Source organism: Amphibalanus amphitrite, unplaced genomic scaffold (assembly GCF_019059575.1).
Source record: "Amphibalanus amphitrite isolate SeventyFive unplaced genomic scaffold, NRLGWU_Aamphi_draft 000778F_arrow, whole genome shotgun sequence".
Classification (NCBI taxonomy): domain Eukaryota; kingdom Metazoa; phylum Arthropoda; class Thecostraca; order Balanomorpha; family Balanidae; genus Amphibalanus; species Amphibalanus amphitrite.
This window is the reverse complement of record NW_024882272.1, coordinates 103,739-123,200: the sequence shown is the minus strand read 5'-3', so window position 1 is coordinate 123,200 and position 19,462 is coordinate 103,739. Positions and strand designations below refer to the sequence as shown.

The 19,462-nt window shown below is 52.3% G+C and overlaps 2 protein-coding genes across 26 annotated transcripts in view; one reads left to right on the top strand and one right to left on the bottom strand.

The window, feature by feature from the left end:
• Nucleotides 1–75: 75 nt before the first annotated feature.
• On the top strand, nt 76–14,196 carry LOC122366021 (spastin-like). 22 transcript variants are annotated; one of them, XM_043337760.1, is made up of 12 exons: nt 80–133; nt 993–1,340; nt 1,628–1,795; nt 3,220–3,243; nt 3,801–4,025; nt 4,673–4,830; nt 8,878–9,054; nt 9,715–9,823; nt 10,185–10,333; nt 10,722–10,882; nt 11,115–11,338; nt 11,727–14,196. In XM_043337760.1, the coding sequence occupies exons 2-12, from the start codon at nt 1,211–1,213 to the stop codon at nt 11,888–11,890; spliced, it is 1,689 nt and encodes a 562-aa protein (XP_043193695.1). In that variant the 5' UTR covers nt 80–133; nt 993–1,210; the 3' UTR covers nt 11,891–14,196. The 22 variants fall into 22 exon arrangements, with proteins under 22 accessions (XP_043193699.1, XP_043193695.1, XP_043193712.1 ...); XM_043337759.1 differs by having other exon boundaries at nt 103–154; XM_043337761.1 differs by having other exon boundaries at nt 123–148.
• LOC122366018 (probable alpha-glucosidase) overlaps nt 13,528–19,462 on the bottom strand; it is a 22,714-nt gene continuing 16,779 nt past the window's right edge. For all 4 annotated transcript variants that reach the window (XM_043337751.1, XM_043337752.1, XM_043337753.1 and 1 more), the window contains 5 exons: nt 18,923–19,065; nt 17,746–18,633; nt 16,826–17,026; nt 16,373–16,624; nt 13,528–14,616 (listed from right to left, as the gene is read on the bottom strand). In XM_043337751.1, the coding sequence (XP_043193686.1) occupies nt 14,386–14,616; nt 16,373–16,624; nt 16,826–17,026; nt 17,746–18,633; nt 18,923–19,065 (1,715 nt within the window). In that variant the 3' untranslated portion in view covers nt 13,528–14,385. The remainder of the gene's footprint in view (nt 14,617–16,372; nt 16,625–16,825; nt 17,027–17,745; nt 18,634–18,922; nt 19,066–19,462) is intronic.

The window sequence follows — 19,462 nt, the reverse complement described above, 5'->3', positions numbered from 1 at the left end:
ATACTTTTTCCTCGTAGGTAAATCTCTTTATAATTTGGTAGTAATTTGATGGAGTTCAAATCACCGCGCTTAGACGTTTATTGCGCAGCATATCTTCGAATTATTCCATATATGGAATATTTATGTTTTCTTTGTGTGTTATAAGTTTGTAATTGTAATCGTGGATTGGGTTCTCGAGTTTTTACCTATTTCAATATTTGTCTCCATTTTTTCATTGGACATTTCACTCCATCCTGCGCAAACCAGCCCCTGTTCTTCAGCAGTGGGATATTATACTCAAAGGCTGAATTTGAATTGGAATACCTACCTACCCTACCAGTCAAGTGGCTATTGTAATGCAATGCCAGTAGCAGAGGAACACCTTCAATTAAGGGGGCACTGCCGGCTCTTGGTCCCATTCCTTCCATGCAACGCCCATATGGCTAATGTCAATGTTAAAATGCCAAAATCAAAGGGGGGCACGGTGCCCCGGTGCCCTCCCCGTTCCGCCGCCTATGTGCAATGCCATACTGCAAAGTGTGGGAAGCTTGTGGGTACCTTGCCAGTGTAGAGGCACTCCAAGGCCGTCAGTCATGTCACACAAATTTCCAAGTTAATGGTGCAGAAGGTGCATGGAACGTTTCAGTCTTGACTCGGGCACCAACTTGAACTCTGTACTGGTATCGTAGGCATTCCATTTTGACTTGTGCAGGCGCATCATCCAAGAAAATGATGTATGGGGGATAGGGGTATGGTGGGTGACGGTGGGTCGGTTAGAGAATGGCCAGCTTTTTGCTGCAGTTGTCACACCAAAGCTGCAAGCATCTACATTTTGTGGTGAAATTCTAGGATTTGTTTGGTGCTGGCTGGTTCAGATTTCCAGTCTTGGTGTGGGGTTCACACAGATTTGTCACCCTAGCTGGTGTGGCTCATCAGGTATTGTCCTGCTTTGCAGTCTGATGCTAATGGATATTTTTATTTATTCAAAATAAGCTATTTATTTCTTGTTTTAGGTACCTGTGAGTGGGAATGAAAAACTGAATCAGCTCTTGGACATAAGCATGAAGACATTACAGTGATGTAAAGTGCAGCATGAGTTCAAGTTGAATTGAGATTGCTTGAAAAAGAAGCTTGTTCAAGTTGATTGGAAATATTCTTCATTTTCATTGCCAGTCATTCAAATAAATTATTGAAGATATTTTGTGCATGTTCATTCTAGCAAGACTTCAGAATGGCAAGTGTTAGCAGTGATTGTAATGCTGGCTTTACTGATCCACTTCTGGCCAAGCAAAAACAGCATAGCAAGAGGGCATTTGAACTCATAGCCAAGGCCCTGAGACTTGATGAAGAGAACAAACATGGTGAGTACTGAGTACCTAATAAGCATATAGGTTACATAATAGTTTTTTGGGTATTTTCCATTTGTTTCACCCATTGACCCCTTTTTTCATTCACTGACCAGGTTAGATTTTCATTCCTCTCCTTACCCCAGCATTTCTTTGTCATTTATGACGGTCGGGCAGGCCATTTTCACATGATACCACAGTAAATCTGCACTGAGTGTCACCCCCTCCCTCTCCCCCACACTGACAAGATATCAGTCAAACTGGGCACCATTAATCGTCTGGCGACTGTCGATGCTCGGCAGGTAGCCGGCCGGAGGCGGTGCGGCTGTACCGGGAGGGGATCGCCGAGCTGGAGCGCGGTATCGCCGTGGACTGCTCGGGCCGCGGCGAGGACCGGCGCCGCGCGCAGCGGCTGCAGACCAAGATGCAGACCAACCTGGCCGTGGCCGCCGACAGGCTGCGCTTCCTAGGTGAGCTGGAGCGAGAGCAACACGTCGGAACTTACGAGCTGATGAACGTTCCATTGGCACGAGTTTAAATGTTTCACTACACCTTACAAGAAGGTGGCTTGGCGCATTGTATATATAACATACCCGCTCAACTGTTGACTATTCCTGTCCTCAGTGCCATGAATGCTTAACACGCGCAGTGGAAGGGGGGGCGGATTTCGCCCACCCCTCCTGTTTTTCGCCAATAACTCGCGCCGCAAACATAATATTAATGTGAAATTTCGGCTACCTGTCCAGAATTGAATTGCGGATCTTCTCGTGCACGAAATAAGAAAATCGGTTCACAACTTTTCTAGTAATAGCGGTGTAAAGTCAAACATCCTGCCGCCGCGGCGGCGCGGCGGCCGGCGTTAGCCGTTACGCGCCGCCTGAATTGTAGACAGTGCCGGGGCGGGACGGTTCTGTCTTTACATCGCGCTCCTTACCGCTGATTAAATTAGATTCGCGTCAAATTCGGTGAGAAGACTGAGAAATGTACAGGCGAGCATATGGTCAAAGAATTTTGAAAATCGGCCGATAACAATTTGAGTTATGAGTGTGTAAACACAAAATTGTGATTGCCGCGTTTCCCGCGTCGGCCGATCCCGCTTCAGCCGGCGACATCTTACCCTTAGCAGGCTTCTAACTGCCATATTTATTGTTGGATTATCTAGAAATTCACCATACATACTCACAAATGTTTGTTCTTTCGTATAGTGAAAGAAAAAAGAAAATCGGCCGGTAACTTTTTGAGTTATCGGCGTGTAAACGCGAAAAAGTCGCTAATATGGCAGATTTGACCACATTTGACCTCATTTGACCTTGAAGATATTGACCTAGGGTCATGAAATTTACACACAACAGAGTTCCCCATGACCCCCACCTACCCTCCAAATTTCGTCTTTCTAGCTCCAGTGGGAGCTGAGATCTTAGGGGGGGGGGGCGACATCCGCCCCCCCCTTCCACTGGGCGTAGTACTCGCAACCCTTCCACTGCGCGTGTTAATGTGAGCTTACAATCCCTTTTGACACTTAACAGTGCTTTCACAATACCGTCCTCCCTCAGTTCAATTTTCATCAACCGGCCATTGCGACCTGGGCATTGCGATTCTAAAGCCCCGGCTCCACTACGCGATTTTCCGTGCGATTTTGCGAGAATGCGATGCCCTAGGCGATGACAGAAAATGTTCATCTAGTGGAAACGGATGCGCTAAGCCACACTGCGGGAATCGCATTATTGCATGAAATGTCACGCAATATTGCTCACGCATTATCGCAAAAAAATCAGAAGTCCGATCGCAATATCGCAAAATCGCACAGGAAAATCGCGTAGTGGAGCCTGGGCAGAACGCTCTAATGACTCATTTTTTCATATTTTTCTCAAAACAATTATCATTTCCATTTCAGAAAGTTGCCTCTCAGACCCTGATGGTGAGTGGTGGAAGTCCTTTATATCAAGCTTGTGCTTTAAACTTTCTCTAGTTTCCTCATGCTCTTACAGCTACTTTTACCGATTCTGCGAACTGCATGAGCAGTAGCACGGTTATAGTTTTACCGCCATTATTTTCTGCACAGGGACTGATGCAGCAAGGCTTTGGCACGTCATATTCTAGTCAGCCAAATTCTTTTTGCTTCCGGCTCGGCTCTGCATCATCTTCTGCCTTGCCTTTCCCGATCTTTTGGACTTTTTTTGCAGTGCGTGGAATCCAACGAAGAACACATTTCTGACTTTGTTCAAATGTTATGTTTTTTTTTATTTTAGACTTAAGTCCACTACGTGGTCTCACTTTTGGCTGGATACCGTCTGCCCACACCGTTGCGAAATGTGTACTCTATTTTGCACCGCTATCTATCGTAGTTGCCCGTTTCGGTCATTCTCAACGAACCGGTGGTGTCCCCTGACGGGATATCCGTCCCGGGACGCCACTGTTCCCGGCACTGGGCGACCACAGGGTGCATGCTGAGGCACGTGACCACACCGTCTGCAGAGCGCATGGCCTGTCTGGAGGAGCGTGCGGCCGACTCGGTGGTACCGCCGGCGGCTCGTCAGCGGCCCGGTCCGACGGCACGTCCCCCGGGCCAGGCCGCCGGCCGGCCCGCCGCGAGGGCCACTGGTCAGACCGGTGACCCTGTGACCGGTCACGGCAGCGGTCAGCCGCCGGCGGTCACCGTGATCAGGGAGGGCCGGCGGAAACCCAGCACCGGCACCGAAGGTGGGTGTGGGGGAGGCTCCACCAGAGACCGGCCGAGGTGTGGGCGATGTAGGTGGGGATGGCACGAATGGAAAATGGTGATGGCGAATTGTATTGGTCGTGCCTTCACCTCTCTGAACGAATGCTCTGCTGGGGACTGGGGAATGAGTGTGATGCGATGTCACTAAGCATTAGTAAATGTTTTGTTTACTTTTTATGACAGCCTTCATTTAGTAGCTTTTGCGTGTACCTATGTCTTTATGTCTGTCCGTTTTGCGCGTAAATCCGGTTGTTATGTTGTTTGAAAAATGTTGGGCTGACTCTATGATTCTTTGTTAGTTTGAAATATGATGAGCTGTTTCATTTCATCACCATATTTGAAATCAAAGTTTGCTGGTGATTTGGGTAACTTCAGCATTTTTTTTTTTTTACTCATCCATGCTCCATCGGCTGCAAGATTTTCTTTCAATTTAGGCCGGATTCGATGTCTTCCCGACGACGAACATACTACATCGTCCGGCGAATGGCGTTCGGTAGCCGCAGCCAAGTCCCCGCCGACATCGAACGGTATTGGCCGGAGTCCGGACGACGTAGAATCTTCGTCGTCCGGGAGACATCGAAGCCCATAACCGGTCAGCTCGATATAACCCACCTCGGACGTCCTGCAGCGGCCGAGCGGAAGATCTCCCCTGTGTACGGGTACTCGGGGCCGGGCCGGCGTCCCGCCCCGTCCACCGGTACCAGTCGGACCACCCCGTCCTCCGTGCCGGCGCGCCGGAGACCAGCCGCGCCCGGCACAGCCGCCACGCGCAGCACGCCCAACCGGGTACGTCCCCTATCGGAGCAGGCCAGGCCGATCGGGCTCTGTAGGCACGGCTATGTGAATGTGTGTGTGTAGTGTACGCATGATTAGGGTGAATGCGTGTGAGTGTATTTGTGAGCATGGCGATGATACGTGAGGTAGGTAAGTTGGGCATCGAATCATGAGTTTCCCAAGGGGTTTCCGGTGATGCAAAGGTGGTTGCGACTTGCGAGGCACTCGGCATGACTTCACCGGCATTTCACCTACTGGTGATAGGAAAGAAGCACGCGTTTTAATTTTTAACAAGCATCATGGTCCGTTGATGCGGGTCCCGGAACTACCAACATATTAGTGCATTGCATATCGCGCTTACATCCCGGTAAAGGATTTTGAAGGTGCGAGGGATTTGGTAGCATTAGATTAGGGCGTAAGCTGCGCACATGCGACAAATTTTGTGAACAACAGTTGTGTTCAGATTATCGTCGATGGTTTTCATCCATATGACGATTTTCTGAAGGTTTAATTGAATAATAGTGTTAAGTAAAGAAAGTGGAATAGAATATTGATGGACGTGTAGTTTTCACCAAACAATTATCAAGTGTAGCCAAGGCGTTGTGGCTGAAAGTAGTTTCGTTCCGTCTGTAAAGCGATTACGTAACCTCTCGCGAACAGGAAAACGGACTCAGTTGAACAGATAAATTTGGCGCCACATGCTCGTTCACGTTGTTGCCGCTGCTGGCCAAACAGTTTGGTTTTCGCACGTTGAGTCGATTGTTTATGGTCTGAGCTTTTGGATTATCGACTGGATTTTTTGTTATTTTGTGACTTCTTGGGGCAGCACTAATGAATACCTTGTTTTGCATCAGCAACATATTGGAACAGCGAAAAGCCTTGTCCTCTTGTATGAATTTCTCTTTTGCAGCTCATTCTTCAGTTAAATACCTACTGTCTACTGTCTTCTGAAATTTAGAAGGAGCAAATTTCTGCCAAAATCCAAATATTTTTCTTTTGTTGCTGTGGAGAAATGTCCTCTTCCTATGTTTGGTCAGTGGCATGGTGTTTTGCAAAATTATTATTGGTGCTCATGATTTGCGAGTAGTTAGCCCAACATTTACCAACTTCAATTACTTCAATTTCGACTAAATTACTTCAATTTTATCAGTCAGTACAATTGGATTAAATAAGTAAATATAAGCAATGCTAACTATTGATTTTAGTCTCTGCATCCTATTTGTTGTGGTTTAATTGCCATGGTTTCCTGACGGCAGGTGAATATAGGAATTCCTCAGCATTGGGTAGGTAGATATCTATATATCAAGGTATTCACTAGTGCTCCCCAGTTAATTCTAATTTGACCATCTTCATAGAGTTCAGAAGCTACATTGGACCCAAGAAGGTAAACCAAGATGGAGCGACGACGAAGCACCAGACTGCAAGCGAAGCCGAAGAAGGATCTTTGTGAGATTGAAAATGAGATTGAAGAGCCACTTTCAAAGAAACAGAAGGTGACTGATAAGCTGGACAAAAAGCCTGTTCTGAAGGCAGGCAATTTTGCATCAGTCCCTGGTCCGGAATATGTCTCTGCTTATGAGGCATCCATCAGAAAGAACATTGAGGAAAGGATGGAGATGCTGAAAATGTTGAAGATTGATGCAATGAAAGAGGAAGCAAAACCGACCGTGACAGAGAGCAAGACCAATACAACCAGGTTCTACAGGAAGGCTGTGAAGCCGGCGAAGCCGCTGACACCGAGCCGGAGAAGTCTGCGGATCAGCGGCCGCGACCCGCAGGGCATAGAGCTGCCGCCGCGGCCCCCCACGCCGGAGGAGCGACCGCTCAAACTGGGCACCGAGACGGTACAGAGCGCCAACACGGGCCTGTCCGAGCCGGGCGAGATCTCGGAGAGCCTGGCCGACATCGCCGGCCGAGTGGCCGAGCAGGGGCGCTCCGGGGGCGGTCCCTGCGGCTCGTACGCGGCGGCCCTGACCGACCTCGCCCTGGACACGTTAGCCAAGGTGACGCCTCAGCGTATCGTCTCCATGGCCTTCTCTCCCCTGCGTCAGAAGCACGTGCTGGCGGCCGGTGACAAGCGCGGCGTGCTGGGTTTATGGGACGTGTCGCGCGGCGGGCTCGGCGTACACAACCTGTCCGCACACACCGGGCACATCGTGGGCGTGAGTTTCTCACCCGTGGACGGCGCGCGCTGCTTCACCAGCAGCTACGACGGTCTGTGCCGCGCGCTCGACCTGGAGCGCCAGCAGTTCGACCAGGTGTACGCGCCGCCCGACTCGCAGCCAGATCTCTACCTCAACCACCACACGCACAGGGACGAGAACATCCTGCTGCTGGGGCGCAGCGACGGCCGGCTGGTGCAGCGCGACCTGCGCACGCCCGACTCCACATCGCTGCGGCTGAGCGACCGCGGCGGCCTGCGGTACCTGAACGTCCACCCGAGCCGCGAGCACTGCCTGGCCGTGGTGGAGCGGCCCAACACGGTCAGTCTCTGGGACCTCCGCCGTGTGAAGGGGCCGCGCAGCGCTCTGCAGCGCGTGACTCTGCCACGCACGTGCGCCAGTGCTATCATCAGCCGCCGCTCGGGTGACCGACTGGTGGTGCCCTGTGCCGACGACTTCATCCGTATCTACGACGGCGTCAACCGCGGCGCACTGGACGCCAGTCAGACGATCCGGCACAATAACCAGACGGGGCGCTGGCTGACCACCTTCAAGCCCACCTGGCTGCCCGACAGCGACGAGCTGTTCGTGGTGGGCTCGATGCTGCAGCCGCGCCGCGTGGAGGTGTACGACATCAGTGGCCACGTGCACCACCTGTTAATGGGAGCCGACTTACTGACGGTGTGCTCCACCGTCGCCTTTCACCCGAACGAGCGGGCCATCGCGGCCGCCAACTCCTCTGGAAAGGTGCACCTGTTCCGGTAAACGGCTGCACAGACTATGGACGGTAACACAGGGACGTGATCTGTTCCTAGACGAAGTGTCTAGGTGTTGGATGCGAGTGTTAAATATTAGTAGCGTTGGAGCTTCTGTCTCCTCCAAACGGGCCAGCCGGACAGCTGCTGCCCTCCGCTGCCGATTAAATTGTCGTGCTCACATGTAACGCGGGACCACCTCATGTATTCGCTGCTAGGACGTGTCCACCTGTCTCAATTCTCAGCTGAGAGGTAGGCGATGCTGATAGTTAAGTTCAGTGTTAGTCCAGATCAGCGTCGGTTTTCAACTGCTGTCTCGTTTTAGGTCATTGTATCAGTGCCATGTACTGGTGCCAGGAATTTTTAGGCATACGCGCCATTTAATTATGCGCCGCGTTAAGATAACTTCGTTATGGAAACGGGCGCAATAGTTTAGGGCTGTTAAAGGCGTTTGGTGGCGTAAGATTATAGTACACACTTCACTGTTTTAGTTAGAAGTTTCTCTAGTGATAATTTGAGTGCTTAGATGGACCATGATGGTTGTCGAATAAATCAACATTTTATTTTGCATGTGTGTAATCCTGTGCTGTCGGCTATGACATAATGAACAGAATATTAGAGTAGTAGACAGCGCCCGATCCCAATCACGATAATACAGTAGGATGCTGGTGACCGGGAAACGGACTTGTGAACAACCATCGAAGCGCAGAGAGAAAACGTCCGACCGCTAGCGACTCTCGTCATTTATAGCTAAAAAGCATGAAGTTATCTGGCATCCCTTGTATTCCACAACCGTTTCAATATCCAGAGCGGCGTATTCAAGGTAGCTATGTGCGTTAGGAAAATTATTAGTGATAATGAGAGTATTGAATGCCTCCATCGAGCTCAAATAGGCCATTAGTTAGTAGGCACTTCGCGAAGCCCGGCACATACCCATTCAGCACAATACCTCAAGAGAGTTCGACGTGAGTTTGGTAAGTTGGCGTCAATTTCGCTTGTTTTTTTTCTTTCTTATTCTCAGATGGGTACCGCAAATGGTGTTTACTTTCATCTTCGTGTACCATGCGTCGCTTTGTCACACTGCCCGCCCGTGACCGAGTCTGCCTACACCACGCTGACTCTGTCTCTGCCGCTCCCGTCAGGCGGGCGGCCTGTCATCCCCGGCCACCTCGTCTTCCGGCACCCCGTCTCGGTCCGCGCGCAAGCTGCTCTCCACCGCCGGGCTGAAGGGAGTCGACCCCAAGCTGGCGCAGCTGATCCTGGATGAGATCATTGACGCCGGACCGGTGGTGACGCTGGATGATATTGCAGGAAATGCGGTGAGTTCTGGAGAGGAGGGAGAAGAATGGGAAGACTGGGGGAATTTGCGGGGGAATCAATGGACGATATGCAGAGCAGGAAATGCGGCGAGCCGGAGAGATAGCTAAAGGCGGTCTGTGGGAATGACTGAGGGAATCTGCGGGGAGCTAGGGAATGGTCGATGCTAAAGTACGTATTTCGTCATTCAACTAAGTGGGCGTGTAAATTCAGGTTGTGGGAGTCAGTGGGTGACTATTTTTAGCGATGTGGTCGGTCGTAAATGCTCAACGTCCGGCTCAGTGTGGGTGGGAGGTGGAATTGAGTTTTCCGGGAGGCGATGGAATCTATTGACGTGATAACTGTAGAACACTGATTCGATGAAGGGAGGGACCCTATCGCCCGTCATACGGGCAATCTTCTGGATCAAACTGTGCTACTGCCGATTTTGAACTACGCAGTCCCAGCCGGACTTTCGTGAGCCAAAAAGGATCCTGAATGTTTCTGTTTTTAGGCCTAAATATCTGTGAAACAGGTTGAATATATTTTTTTAGACGTCCGGGCTCGACGGAGCCCATGTAGGTTCTCTGAGTGTGTGACAGGGCGCACCGTGACCTCATGCGTCATGTTTGGCTATGTATGCGGTATGCTATTCTGACAACAATGTGATTGTCTCCGCTCAGTCGGCGAAGCGGGCGCTCCAGGAGCTGGTGATCCTGCCCTCGGTCCGCCCCGAGCTGTTTACGGGACTCAGAGCGCCGGCGCGCGGTCTCCTGCTGTTCGGACCGCCAGGTGAGACTGGGTGAGGGGAGAGGCCGGCTCGGAGGGGAGAGCTGTAGAGTGCGGTTTTGAGTTGGGAAAGAAACTGATATGGAAGGTCAGCTGTCTGCAGGCTTTCGGCGGCGCCTTTTCAGATATATTTAGTTGGGATCCAAGTTGAAACCTAATAGAGACGCGAATGTGATTTGCTATACTGAGCTGTGTTAGAACAGACACAATGGCTATGTCTTACTATCTCTGTCGTGAACTGATTCAGAGACTATATATATACTCCTCGCAGAATTGTCCCTTTGATCTATCAACATATCGCACACTCACACTGCCTTTCGGACACACCCTCCTGAGACCTAACTATGCCCTATGCCTCCGCCAGGTAACGGCAAGACGATGCTGGCGCGCGCGCTGGCCAGCGAGGCGTCCGTGACGTTCTTCTCCATCAGCGCCTCCAGCCTGACGAGCAAGTGGCACGGCGAGGGCGAGAAGCTGGTGCGGGCGCTGTTCGCCGTCGCCAGAGAGCTGCAGGTGGGACCGGGGGGTCTGTCGGGGATTAGCTGATCTGCAGCGGGGAGAGGAGAGATTGAGGGAAAAGGGAGGATTGGGAGAGGATGAGTGTTCGGCAGTCTGTGTAGTTATGGCTATCGAACTGGCGTTTTGTTGCTGTGTTCCTGATTTGTGAGATCGATATGCATAGTTCCTAACTTTTATGCAGGTTAAAATTGTTGAGATCTTGCTGAGATCATCTTGCCTCTGAACGAACAAACGTTCAGTACTGTGTTATCTGTCTGGGCAGTTCACACAAGCTGTCCTTGCAACGGCATCTATCTGTGTGCCCCATAAGTATTACACCCTCCTCGCCGTTTCGGTTTAAGACTCACTGTGCCGCCGCTGACTCGCTCTCCCGCGTCCCCAGCCGTCCATCATCTTCATGGACGAGCTGGATTCGCTGCTCTCGGAGCGGCGCGAGGGCGAACACGACGCGTCCCGCCGCCTCAAGACCGAGTTCCTCTGCCAGTTCGACGGACTGGGCACCAACGCCGAGGACAAGATTCTGGTGCTCGGAGCCACCAACAGGTAGATTGGGAGAGTCGGTAGCTTGTGTTTACTCCTTTTATAAGTGCGGTCTATGGTAGAGGTGGTTTTGGTGTCGCTGTGTGAATCAATCATCACTATGTGGCTCTCCGTCGTGTTGGCTTTCTTCTCGAAACGTATGGCCACACTTCGGGTCTGTAGAATGCCTCTTACCGCTTATCAAATGACTGACGCGTCCCCTCTCTTCTGACGCCGACTCCGCTGTCTGCCACAGACCTCAGGAGCTGGACCAGGCCATCCTACGCCGCTTCCCGAAGCGGATCTACATCCCCCTGCCGGACCGCGAGGCGCGCAAGGCGCTGCTCGGCCGCCTGCTATCCAGCCACGGCCAACCGCTGCGGCAGGGCGACCTCCAGACGCTGGCGGAACTCACAGACGGCTACTCGGCTAGCGACATCGCCGCGCTGGCCCGCGACGCCGCGCTGGGGCCCATCCGAGGTGAGAGGGTGTGCGAGAGAGGGAGAGATACGTGTCTTCTTACTCGTCAGAGGAGAGTCAGGGAGAAAGGGACGCCAGTGTTCCCTTTACCCATGTGAGGGGAGCGATGGTGGGGAGAGAAGCCAGTACACGTTTTACCCATCAGAGGCGGATGGTCGTGAGCTGGTCTATTATAAATTGAAGCCAGGTGGTTGAGGGTGGAACGACGGCACATTGACTGTAACGAGAGGGACATGACATTATTGGCCTGATCATTTGTCATCATGTACGCTGTTGCAAGATATCTGTGGACATAATTCACACAGAACCTTGACTTGTATAGTATAAACGTCGAACACTACACTGTCCTCCGGTAACAGTCGCTCTGTTCCATCCTTCTGCTCGGCAGAAATGGACCAGGAGCAGGTCAAGTCCATCGATCCCAAGAAACTACGGCATATCAATGTCAACGACTTCAAGGACTCTCTGAAACGAATCCGACGCTCGGTCGACGCTCAGACACTGGCGCAGTACGAGAAATTCGAGCGCGAATACGGCGAGCTGCGCGCGTGATATAGTTGTAGCACATCCTCTTCTGACGGCTGGGGAAAGTGCCGTGTTGTTGGTCGGACGAGGATTGATGGGACTCGAGTTACTCGAGCAGAGACTGTGATTTGGGAGTCGAGTTAGCTGTTGCCTCGGTGAACGCCGTCCGTATTGCCTGTTCCTTCGGAGAGTTGCGTGGACATGGTTTTGTGATTTTCCGTGAACGGTGGACTGTTATGAATAACAGCCAGAAGATGTGTTGTGGACGGTTTCGTAAATTTTATAAGCGTTTGTCGTTGAGGGAATCGAATGATATGCGCGCCCAGTTTTGATCTAACTATTTGGGAAAGTGTAACAACGCGTCACTGGCTGCTGATGTGTCAGTTGCCAGAGCCGATATAACAGTATGTGTGTGTGAGATTAACTTACATCAGTAGTAATATCAGCTTCCGAAGTCGCGTTCAGCCTTCCGGTCATCAACTTCCGTTAGTCTGTTATTAATATTCTAGCTGTATGTCGCTCTTCTTTCGGCGGCCGGCGTCCTGTTCCTTGGATGCTCGCCTTATGATGTTCTCAGCTGTGCATAAGACGCCACATTCATCAAACGAGAGTACTTCCGCCTTCATTGCCCAGCTGTGGGTGTCCAGCTGTGGTGCCATCAGTGTTGCTTGGAACCGGGCCGTGCCGGTGTCTCTGCCCCCCCCCCCCCCTCCCCTTCTTCACACACCCCTCCTAAGGCCTGGCCTACCGCTATTGTATAACCCTGTTTACTACTGTGTCCACGTTGGTAGGCTGATGTGTTGTGAACGGTAGATGGAAGAGGTGATTTGAGTGAGCTATGACCCTGCCATCACCAGTGAAATGTGGGGCAGAAAGGATGTAAGCCAGTGTTCTGCATTCGTCATGCGTCCCATGGAACCGCCAGTGGTGACTTTTCGGCTGACTTATCTGTTTTAAGATCTGTATGTGTTATGTTGGACGTGATCAATTTTCGTAGTGAGATTTAACAGTTGTTGGATGGGGTTAAGTTGCTTATAACAGTTGTCAATTAAAGTAACATACTGCAACTACTGATATTACTGGGGATGCGAGTCAAACTAGTAACCCATCGTAGTAACCATTGTTGATGTTTAAATTTGTTGGTGATATCCGAGGCATAATTCACATTGGCTGTTGAGCCGGTTATCCCGGCCAAGTTATGAATCAAATGATCTGTGTTACCTCAAGTGTTACACTACCCATCGGACCTGAATAGGGCTGACTCGGTGTCCCAGGTTTTCGTTTTAGTCATTCCAGCGAGAAGTATTACGTTACTGATTCGTGTAACAGCGGGTGAAGATACTGCTCGATCGCAGTGTCACGTGCTGCCCCCTCCGTGAACCACGAGCTCTGGTGTTCAGTGTGATCCGTCTTCCGCCGCCCCATACCAAACCTGCGTATTCACAGTGACAATGGCGTGCCATCAAACGCTGGCTGCTAGATCTGTGCTGCCGCCTGCAGTCGGTGTATTCTGTTGTGAGCCCTGGTGGTGTTCATCCCTGCTTACACGCAGTTGTGACTGCTGGGTTATCCAGTGCTTGAGAGCGACGAGCACAAGAAGTATAGTCAGGACTGCGAGGAAGCACAAGTCCCAAGAGGTCGCCGATGGACTGCCGGTGTCATAATCCATTGATGTACTGTGTATTGTCCGTATTTAACAATAAACTGCGTGTTCTAACAAAGCACGGTGGGTAAATGTGGCAGACAGCGGTATCTAGCGACTCTTGTAGACGGGATGGGTAAACAAATCTGCGGGAGAAACTCCGTGCCATTGGACTGAATACCAGTTACTGCCTCAGACATATACAGATACAGGCGCACGCACACGCGCATACTGGCTGAAATATCACAGCACACCGTATTGTCGCGACAGCAGTGGTTTACTTCAACCGAAGTGCGCAACACCAGGGGTATAACTGTTCTCTTCTCACACATTCACGCTATAAGCACTCTTCAAACTACTTGGAGGGAGAAAATCCTCTTCTTGATGTCCACTGACGCTCTGCGCAATAAAATTGTTTTATTTTAAACAGCCCATTGATTGAATACAGCGGCTGCTGGTGAATGTCCCGACTAGAATATATTGCACCTTCCGAACATAGGCACGCTTGGACGCTCTGCAAGGCTAAAAATAGCATGACCTTATGAGTATCAAAACAGTCCTAGACGTTATAAATTCACATCAAAGTACAAGTAAGTACTACGTCCCTTATCACCACAGATTGGCGATTTGGTATTGCACCAACCACACATTTCTTCTAGAATACAAAAGAAAAAGAATACGCTCGGAACGATGAACGAAGGCGCCTGCTTTTCGCACCTTGGTGTCGCACCGATGCCTAGGCGCACTCAGCTCCCAGTTTCCTCTAGCTCTTTAGCTTTTGGTCATCTCTCTGCTCTTTGCTGACCCTCTCGACTCTCCATCTTCACTCTCCAGTCTCCCTGCTTCTCTCTGGCGACCTCTCAGTGACTCTCTCGCTCTCTCAGCGGTCCAGCTTGACCAGGAGTCCCTCGCCGGGCTCCAGGTGCAGCTGTTTGAACCGGATGAAGCCCTCCTTGTCGCCCGTCGAGCTGGCCACCACCAGGCCTCGGAAAAAGATGTGGCTAAGGTCGCGCGTCAAGGACTCTGGCGAGGTGTTGAAGATGACGCACCAGCGCGGCTGACGCGGGTAGAAACGGTCCAACACGAGCACGGCAGAGTCCAGGTAACGCACCTGACGATCGAGAGGGGGGGGGGGTACGCAGGTCAGCACGTTGTACAGGGTGTAACGAAATTATCCGGACATCTATTTTTTCGCCATATCTGCTCGCAAAGTTTCTTTTTTAATGTTAGAAGCTGGAAAGTTGGATGAATGCATACCTCTGATAGCTGCTCTCAACTCAGCAGTGACCCTGACCTTGCGAAATGACTCTTGCTCTGAGTAAGAGTCGAGTCGCCGACGGGTTCATTTGATAGTTTTCGTTTAAGGCAATGGAGAGAAGGGAGTTCAGTCTCTCGTTTCGTAGTAAGGCTACGTGTTGGTGGCATGGTGGCATGAGCCAGAAGCTGGTCTGTCAGCAGCTGGACATCAGCAGCAGCCAGTAGCACATCTGCCTGAGACGTAATAAGCTTGGACTTGGTGGCAGACTCAGCCCGGCGTCGATCGCGAAGGGCGCCCTTTGCCAAGTGGTGAGGAGAGTTGTCAGGATAGCGACAAGGAAACGGCACCAATTAATCCGCAAACTGACTCGAATTCTTACCAAGGCAGATAATAAGAGGTCCCACATCATGATTCACCGTTACCCGCCCTTTAGCTTGGTTTTACTGCTCTTCAAAGTGAAAACGACAATGAAATTGACGGGAAAACAACCAGTCCACCACGTTTGGCCTCAGTCCAGGGCGTGTCCACTGGTCGAAGGAAGACATGAATGAGCTGGCCTGGTCAGATGGGAAGCTGTTCGAGCTGCGATGTCCGTTGAACCGTCAAATCGGCCATGTGTGGGCTGCCAGCAGCTCAAACATGCCGGCCGTCGCCGGCGTCAAACATCCGGCCAAAATTCAGACCTGGAGCATGTTCAGCTGCTGTGCAATATTCAAGCTGTTCATGACGCCACAGAAAACCACTATCCGTGACGAGTATTACCGGTGCAACATCATGGCTAGCGATTGGTTGGAGCCACTGAATAGACGGCACAGGAGGGCTCGGTTTCTGAACGCGTACTGATGCCTGATTCAAGTCGCGCAGTCTTCATGCGGGGCGGCGCACCACCTTCAAGTCCCTAGCAGTATGAGACGTGATGCCGAAAGGACCTATTGTTCTTCTGGGCTAACGGGCTATGGCTTGGAAATAGTTCCCATCCCAATTCCATCGATATCTTATGGACTATTGTCCAGCAGGAGATGAATGAGGGGACACCCGCCACCAGCGCCGCCCAGCTGTGGGCACAGGTTAGTAAGGCGCTGCTCTACATGAAACCCACTGTGCTGGAAAACCCAGTGGCTGGAATGCTCCAGAAATTTGTACCTGCGCTCTTATGAAAGGTGGCTACATAATCATTCAAAAGGGAAAATATCAGATTGTCTTGCTTCTTAATTACAGCGCGACGAAAGGTGTCCGGATAATTTCGTTACACCCTGTACTCGTATAGTGACACCGGTCTGATGGACCTAAGAGGGTCACCAGGAACTGTGCGAACTGTTACTCAGCATGTCATTGCAAGGGTGGAAACCTGAATGAAGCAACGTGGCGCGGATGCAATTTGCAAACACGGACTAATTGCGTCAATCCACGTCGCTCTTTACGAAAGGAATGCCCGCAATGCATTGTCAGCACCCGTTAATAAATAAATAACGCATTCCCATCGCCAGCGAAACATACCCAACCGCCAACGGATCGATCTGTCCCGCACCTTTTCCACCACCAATAGACCTCGGTGTACGGAGGTCTGTGCTCTACCCCACCCCACAAACAGACCATTACATCGCCTCACCATCAGGTTCGACGACCGTTTCGGGTTGAAGTCGCCCACCGCCTCGTAGATCCCATTGACGTAGATGGGCACGGCGGTGCTGTGGGTCTGCAGGGCGGCCCTCACTGACTGCACTGATATGTTCTGTTGGCTGTCGGCGTTGTACAGGTGGTGGCCCTCGGGCAGCGGACGCCACGGCAGTCGCGAGCTCAGGGTGAAGTCTGCTGATGTGACGTCGTCCGACCACGGCATGATGCCCAGGCCAGGAACCGTCTGTAGGCGGAAAGGGTCGCTCAAAACTGGGGGAGGGGTATGCAACGGCGGAATTGGGACGAGAGGCTCAGTGCACTACGAGTCAAGATCGTTGCACACATCTAGTCACTACAGTTAGCCTATTGTCGTTAGTAGTCTCTCTGTTAGTAGCTTTTATCCACACACCGCGCCGCCTGGACCGCGCACTTTCCGCTAACCTACCTGGTTGGTCTCGCTCTCTGTCTCCATGAGGCAGACTTCATCTCCGTAGAGGACGGTGACCGTGCCGGGCAGCAGGCTCTGTAGCAGGGTGGCCCCCACCGAGTGACCGCGGCCCAGTCGGCGGGACAGGCGGGTGTCCTCCGGTGATGAGAGGCGCCACGTGAACCAAGGCACGTCCGCAGACGCGTCCCACGACATGATCTGCGGGCGGTACGGAGAAGGGTCACTGAGTGGGTCACACCACTGATGAGGTCCGAGGCGTGGAGCGTAGAGAGGAGAACAGAATGATCGGGTCGACGCGATGGAGTGATGAAGCATATTCATCAGTTGAGGATTGCGAGATAAATTTGATATGTCGTTGGCATCACATGCGGGTCACGGTAGGAAAGAGGCAGCCTCGGTCAAACAAGGTCCTGAACTGAAATGAGATCAAAACTACGTCGCTCAACGGGACATTGGAGAGGCATGAGCGCGATATGTTCGCTGGACCTCCGCAGTAACGTAATGGATCCATAAATACATTATCAATGAGAAACGACAGCCCACCCGCCGCAAATCTATCTGACGGCGAAGGTAGAATACAGAAGAGGCCCTGCTAGCTCCCTTCACCGATGCCCGATTTTCCTCGGGCCTCTTCCACGAGCTCATCTCCGTGCAAGGGCATATCCAGCTGCGCCATTTTCCTTCACTGGGCACTGGCCCCATCTGCATTCCCCAGCGCTTGCCCTCTCTATATGCTCTGCCCCGTACCACGGCCCACTTTCAAAACACCCCAGCCTACCACCTCTCATGTCTCTATCTTCCTACCGGATCCATTTTCCTCTCTCCGGCACCCACGCCCCTCCCCTCTCTCCAGCACCTGCCCTGCCCCCCCTCGCCCTCACCAGTCACCACAGCCCCCCTCGCCCACCTCCTCTCACCTCAGTGATCTGGTCGACGATCTGCTGCGGCGAGCGACCCTCGATCTGCAGCTGACAGTCCAGCAGATCCACACGGTGCAGCACCTTAGTGGCGTTGTGCCGGTCGTGCTCCTGGATGGCCCGCAGCAGCTCCAGCGGCACCACCATGATCCGGTCCTCCATGCCGACCGTGTAGCGGTCCAGCAGGTTACGCACCTCCTGCACCAGACTCTCGACGTCAGCACGGTCCACGGCACGCTCCAGGCCGCGCACCAGGAACCCGTCGACGCCCTGGAGCAGCCAGTGTTCCAGTGTGGCCAGCAGGGCGGGGTAGGTGGCATCCTGGAGATGAGAAGCGCCAGTGCCGTTCGACGGTATCGGGTTGGTAAGGTCAGAGTCGTCAGACGTGAGTAAGGGTACGGGATCGATGGTGAGAATCACGTGAAGACCCATGGCGTGAGCGTCTTCAACCATGTTCAGGAAGTCACCGGAGGTCCCCAGCTTCGGGTCGACGAGCTTGTGGTTGATGACGTTGTCGATGTCTGTCGGGAAGTCTCCCGTCTGGAAGATCCCCGTCAGGACAATCGTGCTGGCCCCCAGGTTTTTCACGTAGTACAGCCTGCTCTGCAGCCCCGGGAGGTCACCAACGCCGTCTCCGTTCGAGTCCTGGAACGATCCGGGGAACAGCTCGTACATCGCCTCGCCCTGGTACCACTTCTTGAAGGGGTCGCATTTGCGCGGCATTGAGACGATCCATCCGACGCAGACGGCCAGCAGGGCCAGCCAGATGGCGCCGCTGACGCCGACGAACACGTTCCTGATGAGCGGCCAGTTGCACGAGGAGCAGCACGTCTCCACCCGCTCCATCTCCTGGTAGCTCAGCTTGCGGGCCGCATCTCGGTCCAGAGTCTGGTGGAGATGGAAAGGGAACGTGTCAACAGCAGCATACAGTGAAATGATGACATTTGTAGTTACCGGGATAGTTCCGACGACGCCGTTTGCCATGGAGACCATGTTCACATTTTGGTTGATTTCCAACGTTTTGCAGCCACTTCTGTTTCCCATTCTACAATCTGGTAAGATTGGCCAAGCTCTCCGAAAAAGACGTCCATCAGGGCCCACCCCAGTTTCAAATTAATTTGGGATGGACATTATTCAATAAATCTCAGTTCCCCACAGGTCCGACGGCGGTTCTGACCTGCGCCGAGCCGAGGTGAAGCAGTTTCTCCTCGGTCGGTATCTCCGGCTGTTGCGGCGTCACCAGCAGCTGGAGGGCCTCCTCAGCGCTGCCTTCCGAGGAGGTCTCCTTGCTGGTGGCCGACGCCGGCCGGTCCTCGCCCACTGCCGGTGAAGACAGGGAGAGGGGTGAGACTCGCTGGTCGACAGCAGTGAACGGATGTGCACTGTGCAAAGGCGGTTAGGGATCAGGATAGAGGAATAGATGATAGTAGATAGAATGCGTAAACCTGTACTGACCAGTATAGCGCCTTTTGGGGCGACTAACGGAGCGAGCGAGGGGGTGAGTCTTGCACGTGCGAAATTTCGAGGGGGTACCTCCAACTGACTTGTGCACGGCACCCTACTGACCGGTTTCTAGCGATGTGCCAAATTTGAGCACAATCGGCCCAGCCGTTCTCGAGATCTGGAAGCGGCACCCTGCACGTGCGCACGTGCAAAATGGGTCCCAACTGACTTGTGCACGGCACCCTACTAACTGGTCCCTAACCGTGTACCAAAT